Source organism: Delphinus delphis, chromosome 5, assembly GCF_949987515.2.
Source record: "Delphinus delphis chromosome 5, mDelDel1.2, whole genome shotgun sequence".
Lineage (NCBI taxonomy): Eukaryota > Metazoa > Chordata > Mammalia > Artiodactyla > Delphinidae > Delphinus > Delphinus delphis.
Genome location: NC_082687.1, coordinates 45,347,023 through 45,363,487, shown reverse-complemented (window position 1 = coordinate 45,363,487; position 16,465 = coordinate 45,347,023). Strand labels below are relative to the sequence as shown.

General features: G+C 42.5%; 2 protein-coding genes across 4 annotated transcripts in view; one reads left to right on the top strand and one right to left on the bottom strand.

Moving 5' to 3' along the window:
* The window catches only part of CNOT6L (CCR4-NOT transcription complex subunit 6 like), a 113,917-nt gene extending 106,181 nt beyond the window's left edge, over positions 1-7,736 (bottom strand). The window contains exon 1 of one of the 3 annotated variants that reach the window (XM_060012309.1): positions 7,195-7,736. Coding sequence is in view for 2 of the 3 variants with exons in the window: in XM_060012306.1 (XP_059868289.1) it covers positions 6,896-6,900 (5 nt within the window). In the remaining variant the exon portion in view is untranslated. Of the gene's footprint in view, positions 1-6,824; positions 7,008-7,194 lie in introns of those variants that run through there. The other 2 variants (XM_060012306.1, XM_060012307.1) reach the window with 2 other exon arrangements.
* A 299-nt stretch (positions 7,737-8,035) lies between these two features.
* MRPL1 (mitochondrial ribosomal protein L1) overlaps positions 8,036-16,465 on the top strand; it is a 102,406-nt gene continuing 93,976 nt past the window's right edge. Inside the window, exon 1 of the mRNA XM_060012302.1 lies at positions 8,036-8,252. The gene's annotated coding sequence lies outside the window, so the exon portion shown is untranslated. The remainder of the gene's footprint in view (positions 8,253-16,465) is intronic.

The window sequence follows — 16,465 nt, the reverse complement described above, 5'->3', positions numbered from 1 at the left end:
CGGTCATGGCGCACAGGCCCAGCTGCTCCGTGGCATGTGGGATCTTCCGGGACCGGGGCTCGAACCCGTGTCCCCTGCATCGGCAGGCGGGCTCTCAACCACTGCGCCACCAAGGAAGCCCAGAAATATATTTTTTTTAACATTACCTGAGAGCCCGCCTGCCGATGCAGGGGACACGGGTTCGAGCCCCGGTCCCGGAAGATCCCACATGCCACGGAGCAGCTGGGCCTGTGCGCCATGACCGCTGAGCCTGCGCGTCTGGAGCCCGTGAGCCACAACTACTGAAGCCCGCACACCTAGAGCCCATGCTCCCCAACAAGAGAAGCCATCGCAATGATAAGCCCGTGCACTGCAACGAAGAGTAGCCCCTACTCGCCGCAACTAGAGAAAGCCCACACACAGCAACAAAGACCCAACTCTACCAAAAATAAATGATTAATTTTTTTTAAATTACCTAATCAGAACGCAGCTGCATGCAATTGTGTAATTAAAATTTCAAAAAGTAAATGAAGGATAATCACCTCATCAAGTGCATCATAACCTTACCTTGCAGAGCAAAATTTCCTAAGAAATCTATTAAACTTTTTAGAAAACTATGCAGAAAACTTACAAAAGTGAAACCATTGATGCTGAAATGTTTTGGGAAAAAGGTCAGGTGACAGCCAGGTTCAAAGTAAACATGGAATTCTTCATTAACCATACATTTTTTATCACAAAGGTTTGTTCCCTTCTTTTTAACTCTATGTTTAGTACTTCATTTATGATTTAGTTTCTCTCTGCTTCCTGTGTCCTGCTCCAACCTAGCTATCAAAACTAAAAAAAAAAAAAAAAATTCTCCACACTGTTTTTAATTAATGTTTTTCAAAAGAAACAATATTCTCCACTGATCAAAAAACCCAAATTATTCAGAAAATCTTCAGTAAAGGATTAAGGGCCCTCCAAATGTGTATAGGGATTAATGGGAAGACAATGAGAGATCATGAAAGGGGTAGGGAAGAGAGAAAAGAAGGGAGAGGGAAAAAGAGGGGGGGAAAGCTAGCCCCTCTTTCCCAAACAAGTTAAGCATCATTATCTGCCATGTATCACTGGACTTAGCATCTTCACTTTTCTAACTCATATTTCATATTTCCCTCAAAACTCAACCTTAACACCCCTTCATGATAAAAACACTCAACAAACTAGGAACAGAAGGGAACTTCCTCAACCTGATAAACAGCATCTATGAAAACCCCATTAGCTAATATCAAATAGTGGAAGACTGAATGCTTTCTCCCCCAAGATCAGGAATAAGACAAGAATATCTGCTCTTGACACTGCTTTTCAACAATGTTTAGCCAGGGCAATTAGGCAAGAAAATGAAATAAAATGCATCCAGATTGGAAAAGAAGAAAAACTATACTTATTTACAGGTGACATGATCCTTGTTATACAGAAAAGCAGATGGAATTCATTTAAAAAACTATTAGAACTAATAAACAAGTTCAGCAAGGTTGCAGAATACAACATCAATACATGAAAGTCAGTTGTATTTTTTCATACTTGCAATGAGCAGCCCAAAAATGAAATTAAGAAAACAGTTCTATTTACAACAGCATCTAAAAGAATAAAATATTTAAGAGAAAATGCAACAAAAAAAGTGTAAAACTTTGAAGACTACAAAACACTGTCAAAAGAAATTAAAAATCTAAATATATGGGAAGATCCCACGTTCATAAATAGGAAGACTCATTTAATACTGTCAAGATGGTGACGCTCCCCAAATTATCTACAGACTTAACACAATTCCTATCAAAATTCTCGCTGGCTTCTTTGCAGAAATTGATAAGCTAACCCTAAAATTCATATGGAAATACAAGTACATCAGTGATTGCCTAGAATTAGGGGTATGGGAGAATGAGTGATAACTCAAAAGAATACAGGATTTATATTTCAGGTGACTAAAATGTTCTATAAATTTTGGTGAAGGCTGCACAAATGTGAATATACTAAACACTACTGAGATATTTTTTAAATGGGCTACTTCTATAAGTGAATTATATCTCAAAAAAGCTGTTACCAAAACAAATCTCTCAACTTTGAGTAGTCTCTGGCCCACTCACCATTCCATTTTACGTTACTCCCTCACAGAATGTCTGCAAACAGTTTATATTGTAGTGACTCGCACTTGTTCATTTATTGTTTTGAAACAACTAAATTATATGCTTTATTTACCTTATTCATAAGCTATAAGCTTCACAAGGGTCTCTTCTACTTTCTTTTTAGAACGAAGTATAATAATGGGTACAGAAGAGGCTCAAAATGCAAAACATTAGAAATACTTAACATGGAGAAGTTAGCCAGACTACTCAAAAATCTTTCTTTTGGAGAATACAGACACATATAAAACTCCCCAGATTCCTAACCAAACTGTTTAGAATAAAGACAAATAAAAGCATACCCAGAACTGAGGTTTCACTTTACAATAATCCTAGGCAGTAAAAGAGTAGGCTGCAATTCAATTAAAATTAAAGTCCAGAAATAAAATTAATGTATTATGGTTCAGTATTAGTGCAGGTGGTCAAAGAAAGTTGTAGTATTTTCATTATGAAACATGAACACAAGTTAATAATTGAGCCTTTGTTGTTTACTTGATGATTTTATTGTTCTTTCTGGGTTAAGCCTCACAAATATTAATTATAATGACTTTAGAATTACAAAAAACAGCAACAGAAAACACTAGAACACAGTAAGGTCCATCTAAATGATATTTTAAAACAATAATAATAGTAATGCTCTATCCCAACAGAAAAAAGAAAATTTAAAAATATGTTTCCCATGAAACTATACCTCAGAAACTGAAATTCAAAGTCAACTGATTTCAAAGTACAAAGAGAAATAACTCAAACAGCCAGAACCCAGTAGACCACAACGGCAAGCAATAACTGGATGGCAAAGGAGAGACCCACTAAAGGTTATAAAATCCAATTGTAATGGTCTTTGTAAAATCTGTATCTTTAAATAGCTGCTGACGTTTACTTGTCATTCAAACCTACCTTGGAAGAAATGTCCTTCTTCTCCTCCTGTGGCTCTTATTCCTTCCTTCTCTTCCCACTACTCCCCACCCCTTCACACAATTTTATGCTTTGAAGATGGAAAGCAATTTTTAGTATTATAATTTACCTTTCAGACATAATTTCACAAATATATGCTACCATCTAAAATAACATCATGAAATGCCCCAAGTTGTCCACCACCCAGGGACTACATTCCCATCCCCCTTGCATTCAAATAAGGCTCTGTGACAAATTATCACCAATGAAATGTGGGCAGATGTTTGTCTTTGGGGGTTCTTAAGAAATGTCCTGTGGGTAACAGGCAGGGCTCCAAGGCTCCAGGGAATGGTGGAGACATAAGATGTAAGGCGTCTGGGTTCCTCAATTACCACATGGAGGTAAGCCACAAGCCTGCTAACAAGGAGCACCTGCACTGGACTGTTATGTGAGCAAAATACAAACTTACATGTGTTAAGCCACTGAAATTCTGGGGTATATTTATTACCCTAATTAGCATTACCCAAAGTAAAACATGCATAAACCTTAAGTATTTCAATTCCCCCTAATTAAAGACATTTATAAGGGATATTTTGGAAAGACTGTTTAAAAGCCCACTTAAGTAACATTAAATTTTAAAACCTAAACAATTTTCCACCTTGATTTTACTGTAATTACTTTAAAATGATAGCAAGAAGAGTCCACTGTTAGTAATAAATTTCACTCTTCACATATCTTAACATATTATTTCAGTACCACCTGTTTTCATGATTATTACAGAAAAATGTCCTCCTCAATTCTCCCAATTTAAAAAAAATTACAAAGTGTTTTAAAATACCATAATTCATAATGTCTAATGAAAATTATCAAATACCTAGTTAAGGGCAAAATTCACTTCCATTTTATTGTTTTTAAAGTATTAAAAATTATCACATAGTTTTTAAATTAAGAATTCTTCCTTTCAATATAACCATATGGCAGATAATTCTGTTCACTGTAAATGCACATACACCCATAACAGATACACTTTAACAAAACCATGACATTTTGCATTCTAATAAAGTTCTCCCGCCTATCCTTCACAAAAATACTTCAAAAATGTGTTGAAATTTTAGTGCTTTACTAGGTTTTTTTTTTTAAGCTTAACATTGCTGATATAAATAATAATGATATAAGGCCTAAGGAAACCTGGTGTTAGTAAAACAGAGACATTACAAACTTAAACCAATGAAACTCCTCCCACATCATCTTCACCCTGCCGTCACCAAAAAAAAAAAAAAGAGAAAAAGAAAAAATGCTTTATTTAACCTTTCTGTTGTCTTTACCTTAAACTCCATACCATTATTTTTTCCAGCACAATACAATTAAAATTAAATGAACAGCCCACTTACCACTCCACACAGAATAATAAAAATGGAAAATTACTGAAAGTTGATAGAAGATTTTTGCTTCCACTCAGGAAAATATTCCAAAAGTTTTTGTTTTGTTTTCTCCAGAATCAGTCAACATGAACTAAAACAATTACACAGCAATTCTGTGGCACTTATAGTTTGTGGATTTATATAAATAAACTCTAGGTCCTTGATCCTTTTTGATGTTTGATTATATTGGAACATATATGTGCTATATATAGCTTAAACAATTTTTTCCAGGGCTACATAGCAAGAACTCACAAAAACAGTAATGAAACTGAAAGATGGCCTATTCGAAAATATGAAAACAAATCAAGTATGACTAGATAGTCTCCATAAACTGGTACACTAGGCTATTTTAATGACAGTCAGTTCAAGGAAAAAGGACTTCTAAAATACATTTAACATTGTTTATATATACTTTATGCATATCAAAGGACTCAAATGTTCTGTTGTCTTGATTTTTAACTTAAGGTGACATAATATTTCTCTCAGTAATCCAGTAAGTATTTGTACTTATACATGTTTTTCAATGCCTACAGTCAGGGCTGCAAAAGGAAGAACTAGTATTTAACTAAGCAGCTATTATGTGCCAAACATATGTTTTTTCAATTTATCCTCAGGACAACCTTACTATAAACGTCTTATCCCCTTGTTACCTATGAGAAAACAGACTTACAGACATTAGGTACCTTGCCTAAGGTAAAACAGCCAAGAAAAGTGGCATAGCCAGAGTTTTGAGGACCCTAAAACAAGTCCTTTTTCCACTGAACAACATGTGTTGTTTTTCCAGTAGTGTTCATAGAAAACAGCTCTCCACCCCTCCTGCTCTTCTGCTCACTTCCCAGTGAACAGCAGGAAACATTTCTTTGTGAGACCAGGTTCAGAAAGGAGCAATCTCTGACCATTACACAGAGCATGGCCTGCAAGGATGGAATCTGTATGACGACTTCATCCATAGGGTTTTAGCTAGATGAGCTAACTAGACGCAAATAGAGGGTGGAGTAGATAAAGTAAAGAGCAAATAATCATTCAAATACCATTTATATTTGGTTCTGAAATGCACTGTATGCCTACTGACAGCAGATTTACCTCTACAGTTGCGTTCTGCTTAAACTACTCTCAAAATAGCCTTCGAAGAGCACACACTTGGAGTAGACCATACGGGCTGCCTGATCTAGGTTTCGGATACTGTGAGGGAAAACTTGTTTATACGTGACTATCTTGACTGACAATTAAGACAACTAGTGGCAATAAGGTAGTATCTCCTAAAATATAGTACTGTGCTTCCCATGTGTACAAAAGGCTCAGCTAAACTCCCTGAACACAATGCATCTAAACAGCCTAAGCTGAAGAGTCGGCTGTGCTAAGGAGGATGACAGCTCCAGTAACTTCCTCTTCCTCACCGACCTCCTCAGCTCGGCGTGTACACCCCTTTCCCCCTAGGAGGCAGGATAAAACAATTTCAAATGCACGAAATCCATCCAATCCTACCAACACCATAGGGCAGGGAAGCCAGCTTCCATTTCTTCCCCCGCCCCTCCGAGAAAAATTTTATCTTAAAAAAAAATGCTTAAGTATTATCAACGAAAAAGTATTTGCAACGAAAAAAGAGCTGAAAATATGTACTCAGTCCCTCCACACAGCCTTAAGGAAAGGATGAAAAGAAGGGATCTCGACACCGCGTCTTCTCGAGATTTACTGCTTTGATTCACTTTCCCTCGGGTCCCACCGCCGGCCAGAGGGTAGAGCTTGCGGTCGGAACGCCGAAATATGCCTTCGCCTCTCCTCAGGAGACGTGGGGGCGGCCAAGGCGACGGCGATCGGTGCGTCCCGCCTCCGACCCTCACCTGCCCAGGCCCTAGGCAGCGCCCTGGGCCCGCGCGGGCCCGGCGCCCCGGGAGGCGTCCGGGGAGGCTGGTGAGAGGCAGGCAGGCGGGCGGGCGGACGCCGAGGCGGTTAGGCCGCGCTGCAGGCCGGCGCGCTTCCTGCCGCGGCCCCGGGAACGGCGGCGCGGCCCCGACCCACAGCTCCCGGGCCCCGCTGCTGTGTGTGTGCGGAACACACACTCACCCTCTCCGGACCCCGCGGAGCAGCTCTCACCTGCGAGGCTCCTGAGCCTCGGCCACAAAGGGGGAGGGACACGCCACTCGGGGGTCCCAAACACACGGAACCCGCCCCCAGAGTCCCGGGCCCTGGGCGCGGACCACCCCCCCCCAAACACACACACGCACGCACACCCCGGAACCTTCGCCGCTTCAGACAGAGACGCGGGTCATCCCCGCACCCGACACACACCCACTCGCTGTGGGTCCTCAGGCCGCCTCCCCGGCCGCCGAAGTCCCAACTCGCACACCCCCAGGCACATCTGTCCTTCTCCCACCTCATTTCCCCGGGGACGCGCTCCTCTTCCCAACACTCTCGATCCTACTCGGAGGCACAAAAACACTCTACCTCATTCTCTTCCTCTGGCCCAGAAGGAGCAACAGCAGCCATTTCCCCGCGGCAGGGGAAACACACACACACAAACACGCGCGCGCGCGCGCGCGCCAGGCCCCCACAGATGCTTCCCCTCCGGAGCCGCGGCCGCAGACGCAAACACAAACACCCACTGGCGGGCCTCGCTACCGCCCGCCCCGAAGGGAATCCGCGGCGGCGGCGGCGGCGGCGGGCAGGGCCCGGATCCCGACTCGCGGGCGGGCGCGCAGGGCGCCCGGGCCTGGGGTCGCCGAGGGCCTGCGCCCCCTCCTCACCTGCATTCAGCGCGCCGGGGTCCGGGCGGCGACGGCGGCGGCGGCGGCGGGGCGGCTGCTGCTGGTGCTGGTGCTGCGGCGGCGGGGGAGGCGGCGGCGGCGGTGGCGGCGGGGCTGAGGGCAGCAAAGACATGCAGGCAGCCCGCCGGGGGAAGAGGCACCGGCCGGAGGGGACGCGGGGCGGGCAGGCCGGGCCGGGCCGCCGAGAAACGGCAGAGGCGGCGGCGAGGAGGACGGCTGAGGGGAGCGAGGAGACGGATGGGGGGCTGGGAGGGGGCCGCGCCGCCGGGCTTCGGGGACGGTGACCCTGGGCGCGCAGGAGAGGCCCCGCGGCCGCGGCCGCCGACGCGAAGGGCCCTGCTGGAGGAAGCTGCGCCCCCGCAGCCGCCGGAGCCGCGGCTATTACTCGGAGAGCCGCACAGAGCCTGGCCTTGGCCTTGGCCTCCTGGCGCCGGGGCTGCCGCCGCTGCGGGGGTTGCTGCTGCGCCTGCTGCTGCTGGAGCCGAGGCTGCTGCACAGAGACGCCAGCTTTTGGTGCCTCCGCTCTCGCTCACACACGTTCACACCCCCGAGGGCCGGGGGAGAGGCGTCCGCGCGCTATCGGTATTGAGATTAATAAGAAGGTGCAGAGAGTGCGAGAAGGAGGAGGGTTGATTGACGTGGAGGGGCTGGCGAGAGTCAGTCACTCCCAGGCGCGGAGGGGTGGGGTGAGGGGGAGAAGGCGGAGCTCCAGCGCAGCGCCTTGGCTCCACCTCCGGGGCGCCGCGTTGGGTCGTGGTGCGCGTGCGCGCGCGGCTGCCAGCTCTCTTACCCATTTTCTCCTTTACCCTTGCTGTTTCCTTACTCGCTTTTCTTGGCTTGAGTGACGAGCAGAGCCGGAGAGGCTGGTAGGTTATCAAAAAGCCACAGCCGCAAAGCTATGGGGGTGGCGGGAAGACACTGGTGATCCCGCCTCCCCCGGTGTTCGTGCCCGGACTTGGCGCTGTTTACTGCCCGCTCGCCGGAGGCGGCCTGACCGCGAAGCCCAGCGCTGGTCTGAGTGGCGAATGAGACGCCAGGTGAGGTGAAGGAAGTGACCTGAAGGAAGAAAATGTTTCCTGACACCTTCAGTGGTTTAATTTTTTTTTTTTAGCGTATAATGCCTGTAAGTTACATAGCGAGGGGTACATAAAAGAACCTGTGACGCTCTACGATAATCCCGTCCTGTTTATTTTCTGAGACTCCCCTCTCACGGTAGAAGTACATTTGTTTGGCCGTGCCAGTTACAGAATGAAAACGGCAAAATGTAAACTAGGAATAGTAATGTTTACTTGGCGAATGTGGCCTTGACATCTGAAGTTTATGGGGTTTAATTTTGTTTTCGTGGGTCAGCTTCGGCTTTTACCACGAGCAGTCCAAAAACAAATTATACCAGCTCTAGAGGCAGAATACTGCTGTTGCAGTTTTGCATAATCTCTTTCCCAACGCATGACCCGGGCTTGCGTACTTACCAGTGTTGGTCAAGGGTATATTAGCAGTGTTCAGGATTTCCCCCCCCTCCCCACAGGGGTGTTGTTTAGCACACCAAGCACGTGGTGTTGGTTGCAGTTAATCTTAGGCCCTATTATTGAACGTGAAAGGCCTTCATCTCTTGGGGGGGAAAGTTGTGGTAAAAATGCAAATCATCATTTAGCCAGAACGGATAAGTTATTGAAAGAGTCCACCAGAAGAACAGTTGCATCATTTTCATCTTTGTCACCCGGAAGTGTGAGTGAGTAATTGGAGAAGCCCCTCAAGACATGGAAGACCGCAGGCTACTTTGTTTCCCCGCCCCCCCTCCGTTAAGTTTCCATTTCCCTCCCTAGCAATATCACCCCCTTACCAGCTTCTGCAATGGATCTGAAAATGGCCATAATCCTAGAAGAAGTCCCACTTATTCCTAACTATCTTGATTCTAGGCTCACATATAATGAATAATCACCTTTGGCTTTGTAAGCAACAAAGCCAAACAAGTCACTGCAGGAGCCCAGAATAGGAAACCTGCCCCAGTGGCATCTTGCCACGGCATTTCTCCTTGGCGCAGAAACACTTGCCCCACGGAGAAATACTACCAAATGTTGAAGAAAAGAGGAAAATAAACACCTGAAATATATAAATCAGATGATGGGATATCCTCACACATTTAAGCTTCTTCAAATACCTGTAAGTATATAGATTCCTAGCTATTCATCCATATACCATAAACAAACATCTCTGGAGGGTGTATTATATTCCAGACATTGTATTTAGCATCAGAGACACAAAAATAAGCATATGTAGTCCCTATTCTTAAGTAGCTCACAGCCGTTGTAGGGGAAACAGACCCATAAACAGGAAATTCTCAGAGAACAAACCAGAAACGAAAGTATGAAAGGTAACAAAATTAATAGTCACAATGATGCCCAGGAGGATAGAGCTGATGGCACTAGCAATTTCACTTGAGCCACGTGATACCTGCCAATCTCACAGGCCGAGTAGCTGTAGTGACTGGGGTGAGGAAGGAGGAGAGAGCCTCTGTGGATGTTAAAGAAGCACAAATGAACGGTGCGGTTTGCTGGTCCTGAAGCTCATATTTATATAGGCCATGTTCATTGTTGGCCTTTAAATTTTAAGTACTAAATGCGTCACAATCCATTGAATACTTATAATTGTGACATTGAGAGTTAAGAATAGTGGATTTTATTATAAAAAGGTCAGTTGAATGCAGGTTAAGTTTAAATAATCTCTACTCTCTGAGTTCTGTTTACACCATAGAAAATAGATTGACTCACTAAAAACAGGAAAGGAATATTTTCATATATTAATGAGTATAACCGTATCATCAAAAAATAGCTTGTTATTTTTCTCATTTGCAAGGAGATTGACGTTAAAGAAATAATAATTTTTAAATAGTTGGCCCTGTACAAATGCTGAGAAATTAAGTCTTTGCTGATATTTTTTAAACTCCCTCATAAGACTCCAATTCAAAGACATTCCAACAACAAAAGAGTAGCACTTAAGTAGTTTTTAAAAAGTAGTTTTATAGTAGATCAAAGTTTGCAACAGAATAGTAACTTGATTTTGATAGCTTATTTCATGGGACTTTTTCATGTTTGACAGATATTGCAATGTTTAAATTAAGAGTAAAAAAGAACAATTCTATGAAAGAGAAAGTATAGAAAAAAAGTAAAGAGCTGATTTTGAACATTGCATTTTTAGGGAACTGAAAGAGAAAGAGGCATATACTGAAAAAAATTTTTTAAATAAAATAACTCAATAAGAAAATATCTCTTTAAAGAAGCGATTTATCCAAGTAAAAACTTCTGGCTTACGTAAGGTCTTTTTGAACAAAATGGTTTAATAGCAGCACTGTGTAGGTACAACTTGTTCTGAAAACACTTATGTTTATTTGCATCATTACAGAATTGTTTCATTACTTCTCAAAAAAAAAAAAAGTACTTGATGTTCTAGTGACCACCTGCGTCTTTTTCAAATTAGCAATTAATATTTTATCTGAGTAAATCTGATCTCTCCATGTTTTTTCTGTTGGTAGCACAGGTAGCTAGACTTATAAGATCCCTTGTAACTATGTTCCTTTGTCTGTTTTCTGAAATTCTGTTGAGCAGCTTGCTCAAAAGGCAAAGATTTAAATTTTGTAATTTAAGAACTTTATTACTATTTTATAGAGAAACAAATTTGATTTTACTGATTTTAGTACACACTTTTATACTAATAGCTACAAAGCTTTTCAAAAAAAGTGTTACATTTAAATTATTTAGTAATGTATAATTAATAAAATAATTAAGGGCTTCTCTGGTGGCGCAGTGGTTGAGAGTCCACCTGCCAATGCAGGGGACACGAGTTCGTGCCCCGGTCCGGGAGGATCCCACATACCGCAGAGCGGCTGGGCCCGTGAGCCGTGGCCGCTGAGCCTGCGCGTCCGGAGCCTGTGCTCCACAACGGGAGAGGCCGCAACAGTGAGAGGCCCACGTACCGCAAAAAGTAATAATAATAATAATTAAGTGTAATTTACCTGATATTCATTAGTACAACTTTTAAATAGGTATTAATCAATATGATCTTGAATTTTTACTTCCCAGACCTCCTGACAGGGTCTCCAAACTATATTCCAATGACATATTCTACCTTTTACTGAACTACATTCCTCTCCAACTTCCCATCTTTACTCATCTTATTCCTCTTCCTCTCTGCCCCTCTATCCCCATTTCTAATATTTTTTGAGGTACCAATATACCATGGGTATATTCATCCTAGAAAGGTGCCTTTACTCATTGCCTCCACCCCTCTTCCGGTCCATCAACTCTCTGTTTCCATCAACGTCCCATTTGTTCCTTTCTCTAGAATGACTGTGGATGACACCAAGGACAATTCCACTCTCTTGGCCAAAGATAAACATTTTCCACCATTTTTAATAGTGTGCCATATGATATGCTTATCCTAGATAAAATGACAAAGTAGGCAAAGTTCATTTTGGTGTCCTCCTCTCTGTTCTTTCTACACTCCCAGTCTCCAGTCCCTTGAGAACATTCAGAATCTCCACTCCAACCCCATCTACATCAGCACCATTCTTTCCAGTACTTCCCTACATTCCAAAAATGTTCTAGAAGGTAAGTACCACCACCACAAATAAATATCTAGCGTTACAATTTTTCAAGGATTTGGAGGCACCTGGCATACTAGCCAATAATAAAATCAATTATTTTAATGTTGTACTCCAGTGATCTTCATGGGGCCTTCAGAGTTATGCTTCAGAAGCCATCTAGGGTACACAGAGAGGACCAGATAGGTGGATCTCAACTAGAAAGCCTCTGTTTTACATATTGACCATCTAAATTGACTGCATTAGAATTTTCCTTTTTTCATTTTCATGGTTCCATGAACCATACTCCTTTTCTTTGGGGAAACTATTCCTTTCTGTACTATAAACAGGTGAGTCTAGTGGCAGTTGCAGCTCAAGAGAGTCCCCCAACTTCTTGACTACAGGGTGGACATATGACTCAAGCAAAAGCAAGCAGACTTCTTCCCCAGAATGTTTTCAGATAGAACTAAGGGAAGAAGGGCTAGTTCACCATAGTGGTAGTCTGAGGCAAGAAAGAAGGAAAGAAAAAGGAAGCCTTGAGAGTAGCCAGCAGCTACATTCTGCCTTGTGTAGAGTGAATCCATCACACAGAGATGAGAAGTGTAGAGAGTGAGTCCTGGTGGTGCACCAGTGTCCGGTTCCAGTCGTCCTTGCGGTCCAACTGCACATAGTGTGGTTAAATTAACTAGTAAATTCTCTTCAGATAAGTAACTTGAGTTAGACCTCTGCAACCAAACATCCTGACTAATACGTTGTGTTTCTGCATGAAAGGTCTTTCAAAGAAGGCTAACTGCTGCTAAATAAGTCTGAAAATTACTGAACTACAACAGGACAGTATTATTGTTTGAATTGTAGTCTTCAAGCGTTGAAGGTCACCTGGTCTTACTTCCTCATCTTCCACATGAGGAACCTAAAGCAAAGTGACTTGCTGAATATCACCCAGGCAGTCAATGGCAAGTCATTGGGTGATATTTCTAGATATCTAGTTCAGTTGTTCTCTTCATTATACTACCCTGTCATCTTAGTCTAATTCTCCCCAGTGGTATTTTTAAGAGGCAGTTACTCAGAGATACAACTGTAACTTAAAAGTATAAATCACAACAATGGCAATTTCAGACACTGCTTAGTGAGAAGATAGTTGGTGGCATAAGATGAGGCCATAATAGACGAGTTTTCCTCTTTGAGACTTCCATATATTTTTCTTATTGGAGCCAAGCACACTCTTGGAGTCTTAGATAGTCATATTTCCAGGTTTTAACTACCATCTTTATGCTTGTAACTCCCAGATCTACATCTCCAACTTAGGGTTCTTGCCACACATTCATATCTATATTGTCAATTTCCTCCTAGGTATTTCCATTTGGGCAGTCTTCATATGTCAAGATTAGTATGTCTAAAACTGAGCTCATTGTCTTTCCTCCAAAATCTATTCCTGGCCTTGTGTGACCCTCTCTCATTAAAAATGGTACCACCATGCTAATGGCCCTGTAATCATGTACATAGTCACCCAATGCAGAATCCTAGAAAGCATCCTTACCTTTTCTTCCCATCCTCCCCATGATCTACCAATGGACCTACTAAATATTTTCATTACTCTAGTCCCTCCGTCCCAATGCACTGCTAATATCTTAAGTTAGCCTGTCATCTCTTACCTGAGCTTTTGCATTTTGTCTATTAATGTACCCCTACTAAGTATAATCCCAGCATCCTCCAAGAATATATGCTATTCATGTGACTCTGCTCTTTAAAATCTTTCAGTGACTTCCTGTAATTGATAAACTAAAACCTAATTTCACAAGCATATCGGTCCCTTAATGATCTGCCTGTCACTTACCATCACCATCTGCAGCCACTTGACCATCTCTCTCACCCCTGGCCTTTAGTGAACTATTGCCATTTCTGAAACAGGACATGCTCTCTTACGTATCTTTTTTTTTTAATTAATTTATATAATTTATTTATTTTTGGCTGCATTGCATCTTTGTTGCTGCACACAGGCTTTCTCTAGTTGCGGCGAGCAGGGGCTACTCTTCGTTGCGGTCCGCGGTCTCCTCATTGCAGTGGCTTCTCTTGTTGCAGAGCACGGGCTCTAGGCGCGCAGGCTTCAGTAGTTGCAGCATACACGCTCCGTAATAGTGGCTCGCGGGGCTCTAGAGCGCAGGCTCAGTAGTTGTGGTGCACAGGCCTAGCTGCTCTGGGCATGTGGGATCTTCCCAGACCAGGGCTCAAACCTGTGTCCCCTGCATTGGCAGGTGGACTCCCAACCACTGTGCCACCAGGGAAGCCCTCTCTTAGGTATCTTTGCACATGATATTTCCTCAGTGTGGTGTGCTCCTTCCTATTGTGTCCTCCTCTTGAAATCACCCTTCATGATTTAGCTCAAGCATCCCTTCCTTTGTGAAGCCTTCTCTAAAAGCCCCAGTGTGTACCTCCTTAGCACACTATGCTCACCTCTATTACAATAAGTGTGATTAAATTAAGTAGTAAATTCTCTTCTACATCTAATTTGAGTTAGACCTCTACAACCAAAACATCTGAACGAATACATGGCGTTTCTGCATGAAAGTTCTTTCAAAGAAGGCTAACTACTGTTAAGATAAAATTGGAAATCACTGAACTAAACGACAATAAGGCATTATTATTGGTTGAATTGTAATCTTTTAAAAAAAGCATCCCATTTGTGGAGGTCAACTAGAAAACCTCCGCCCTCTGGGTGAATGCAGTCTGTCAGAGCACAGCCCCCACTCGACTCTTGGCCAGATGTTTTATGCAATATGCAAACTGAACAACACTATCACAGTGTACTGCAATTATCCATGTAAGTACACATCTGTCATTCACGTCCTAGACTGCAAGCTCTGTCTTTATCCCTAGTACATCACAGCATCACAGAGTGTCTGACATATAATGCTCAAGGAACATTTGTTTAATTCATTAATTAATAGTAGCACTTCTCAAATCATACTATGTGTCTTAATTTACTAGCAATTAGCTGCTAGTAAAAGAAATCAGAAATAATAGTCACAAACAAAATAAATTTTATTTTTCTCTCACATAAAAGAAGTCTGGAAATAGTCAATTCAGGGCTGATATGGCACATCCATTGTCAGCAGGAACCCATCTCCTTCTCTCTTTGGCTTTGCTGTCTTTAGAACATGCCTTTCTTTCCTGCCTAATCGTCCAATATGGCCACCAGGGCCACCTGATATGGTTGTGCAGTTTGTTTACTGCAAAGGTACCCAACCAAGAAGTGAGTGGTGCATCTATGCAGAGGAGGAACTTTTTCTAATTCATCTGCTAGGATGGGTGCTTCTTTCTATCAGAGAGATTATGGCCGTTGGGATCCCAACTATCCTATCCATTTTCCTGGCAGGGCAAAAATTATCCCCACTCCTAAGCACTGTCCTGGAAGGCCCACCCAAAAAATATTTGGTTCGACTTCATTGGCCAAAACTTAATGACAGGACACAAATAGCTGAAAGGGAAGCTGGGAAATAGTGTTTTAGTTAAACACACTGACACCAGAAATAAACTACTGGGCAGCCTCAGTATAGGTACAGCATATATACAATCCATCACCTCAACATTGACTGGATTGTGGATGAGTGCAAAGAAATAGAGTTAAAGCATTGTATTGAGTTTCATAACTAGTTTTAACTCTAGCAAACTTCTAATTATGTTTATCTAAATTAAAGCAAGATACTTTCACCAAAACTTTCATGCTCTGTTTTTAGAAACCAATAATTAATCTCTCTCTCTCTCTCTCTCTCTCTCTCTCTCAAAGGTCAGTAAACACGATCTATATTTAAATTCTCAGTCGTTAAGTAGAAGGACTCCATTACTCTTTGCAAACCAAACAAACAAAAAACTCCTCTTAAGAGGGTCATTCTCCTAACCCAGATACCATTGAAATTTTAGGACTCTTTGTTTTATATTCATACCCATATTTGTAAGCCACTGGTAGTAAAGACTCTCTACTGCCTTTTTTTCAAGGATCTTTATAACCTCAAACACCTTTCCAAATTTAGCACATTTACACTTCACTCACTTTAGGTTCCATCCAAACTTGTTCTCTACATACGCTCTGACTTTCCCACTCTGTATCTTTGTTCACATCGTTCCTGGCTTACACTTCTCAACCTTTCATTTGCACATGATCAAAAGAATCACTTCTTTCAAGCACCAGCTCCAATGCTCCTTCATTCATAAAGCCTTCTGGATCCCTCTCCACCTCTACCCTCGCCCAACCAGATATACCTTCCTCCCCATCTGAACACCCACAGCACTTTGAGAGAGGAGACTCTGGCATGTTAACTTGGTGTAGTAGAAGTCTTGCGGCTTTTGGAGTAATACCATTCTGGGTACAAATTCTGGCTCTGCCATTTACTATATGATTCCAGGCAAATTGCTCAACTTCATCTGAAACATAAGTATAATATGTACTTGCAGGGTTGGCATGAAAACAAGTAAAATAGTAAATGTTAATCTTGACAAGAGTAGACAATATTTCTTGACGAAATTAATAAATATAGTATACAGGTTTGTGCTGACTTGTGTTAACACTGTATTTTTCAAAGGTATTTTCAAGGAGCAACTACCGTGCTTTCTTTCATAAGATTTTATCTAAAGTAAAAAAAGAAAAAAAATTATAAAAACAAAACACTGACATAATTA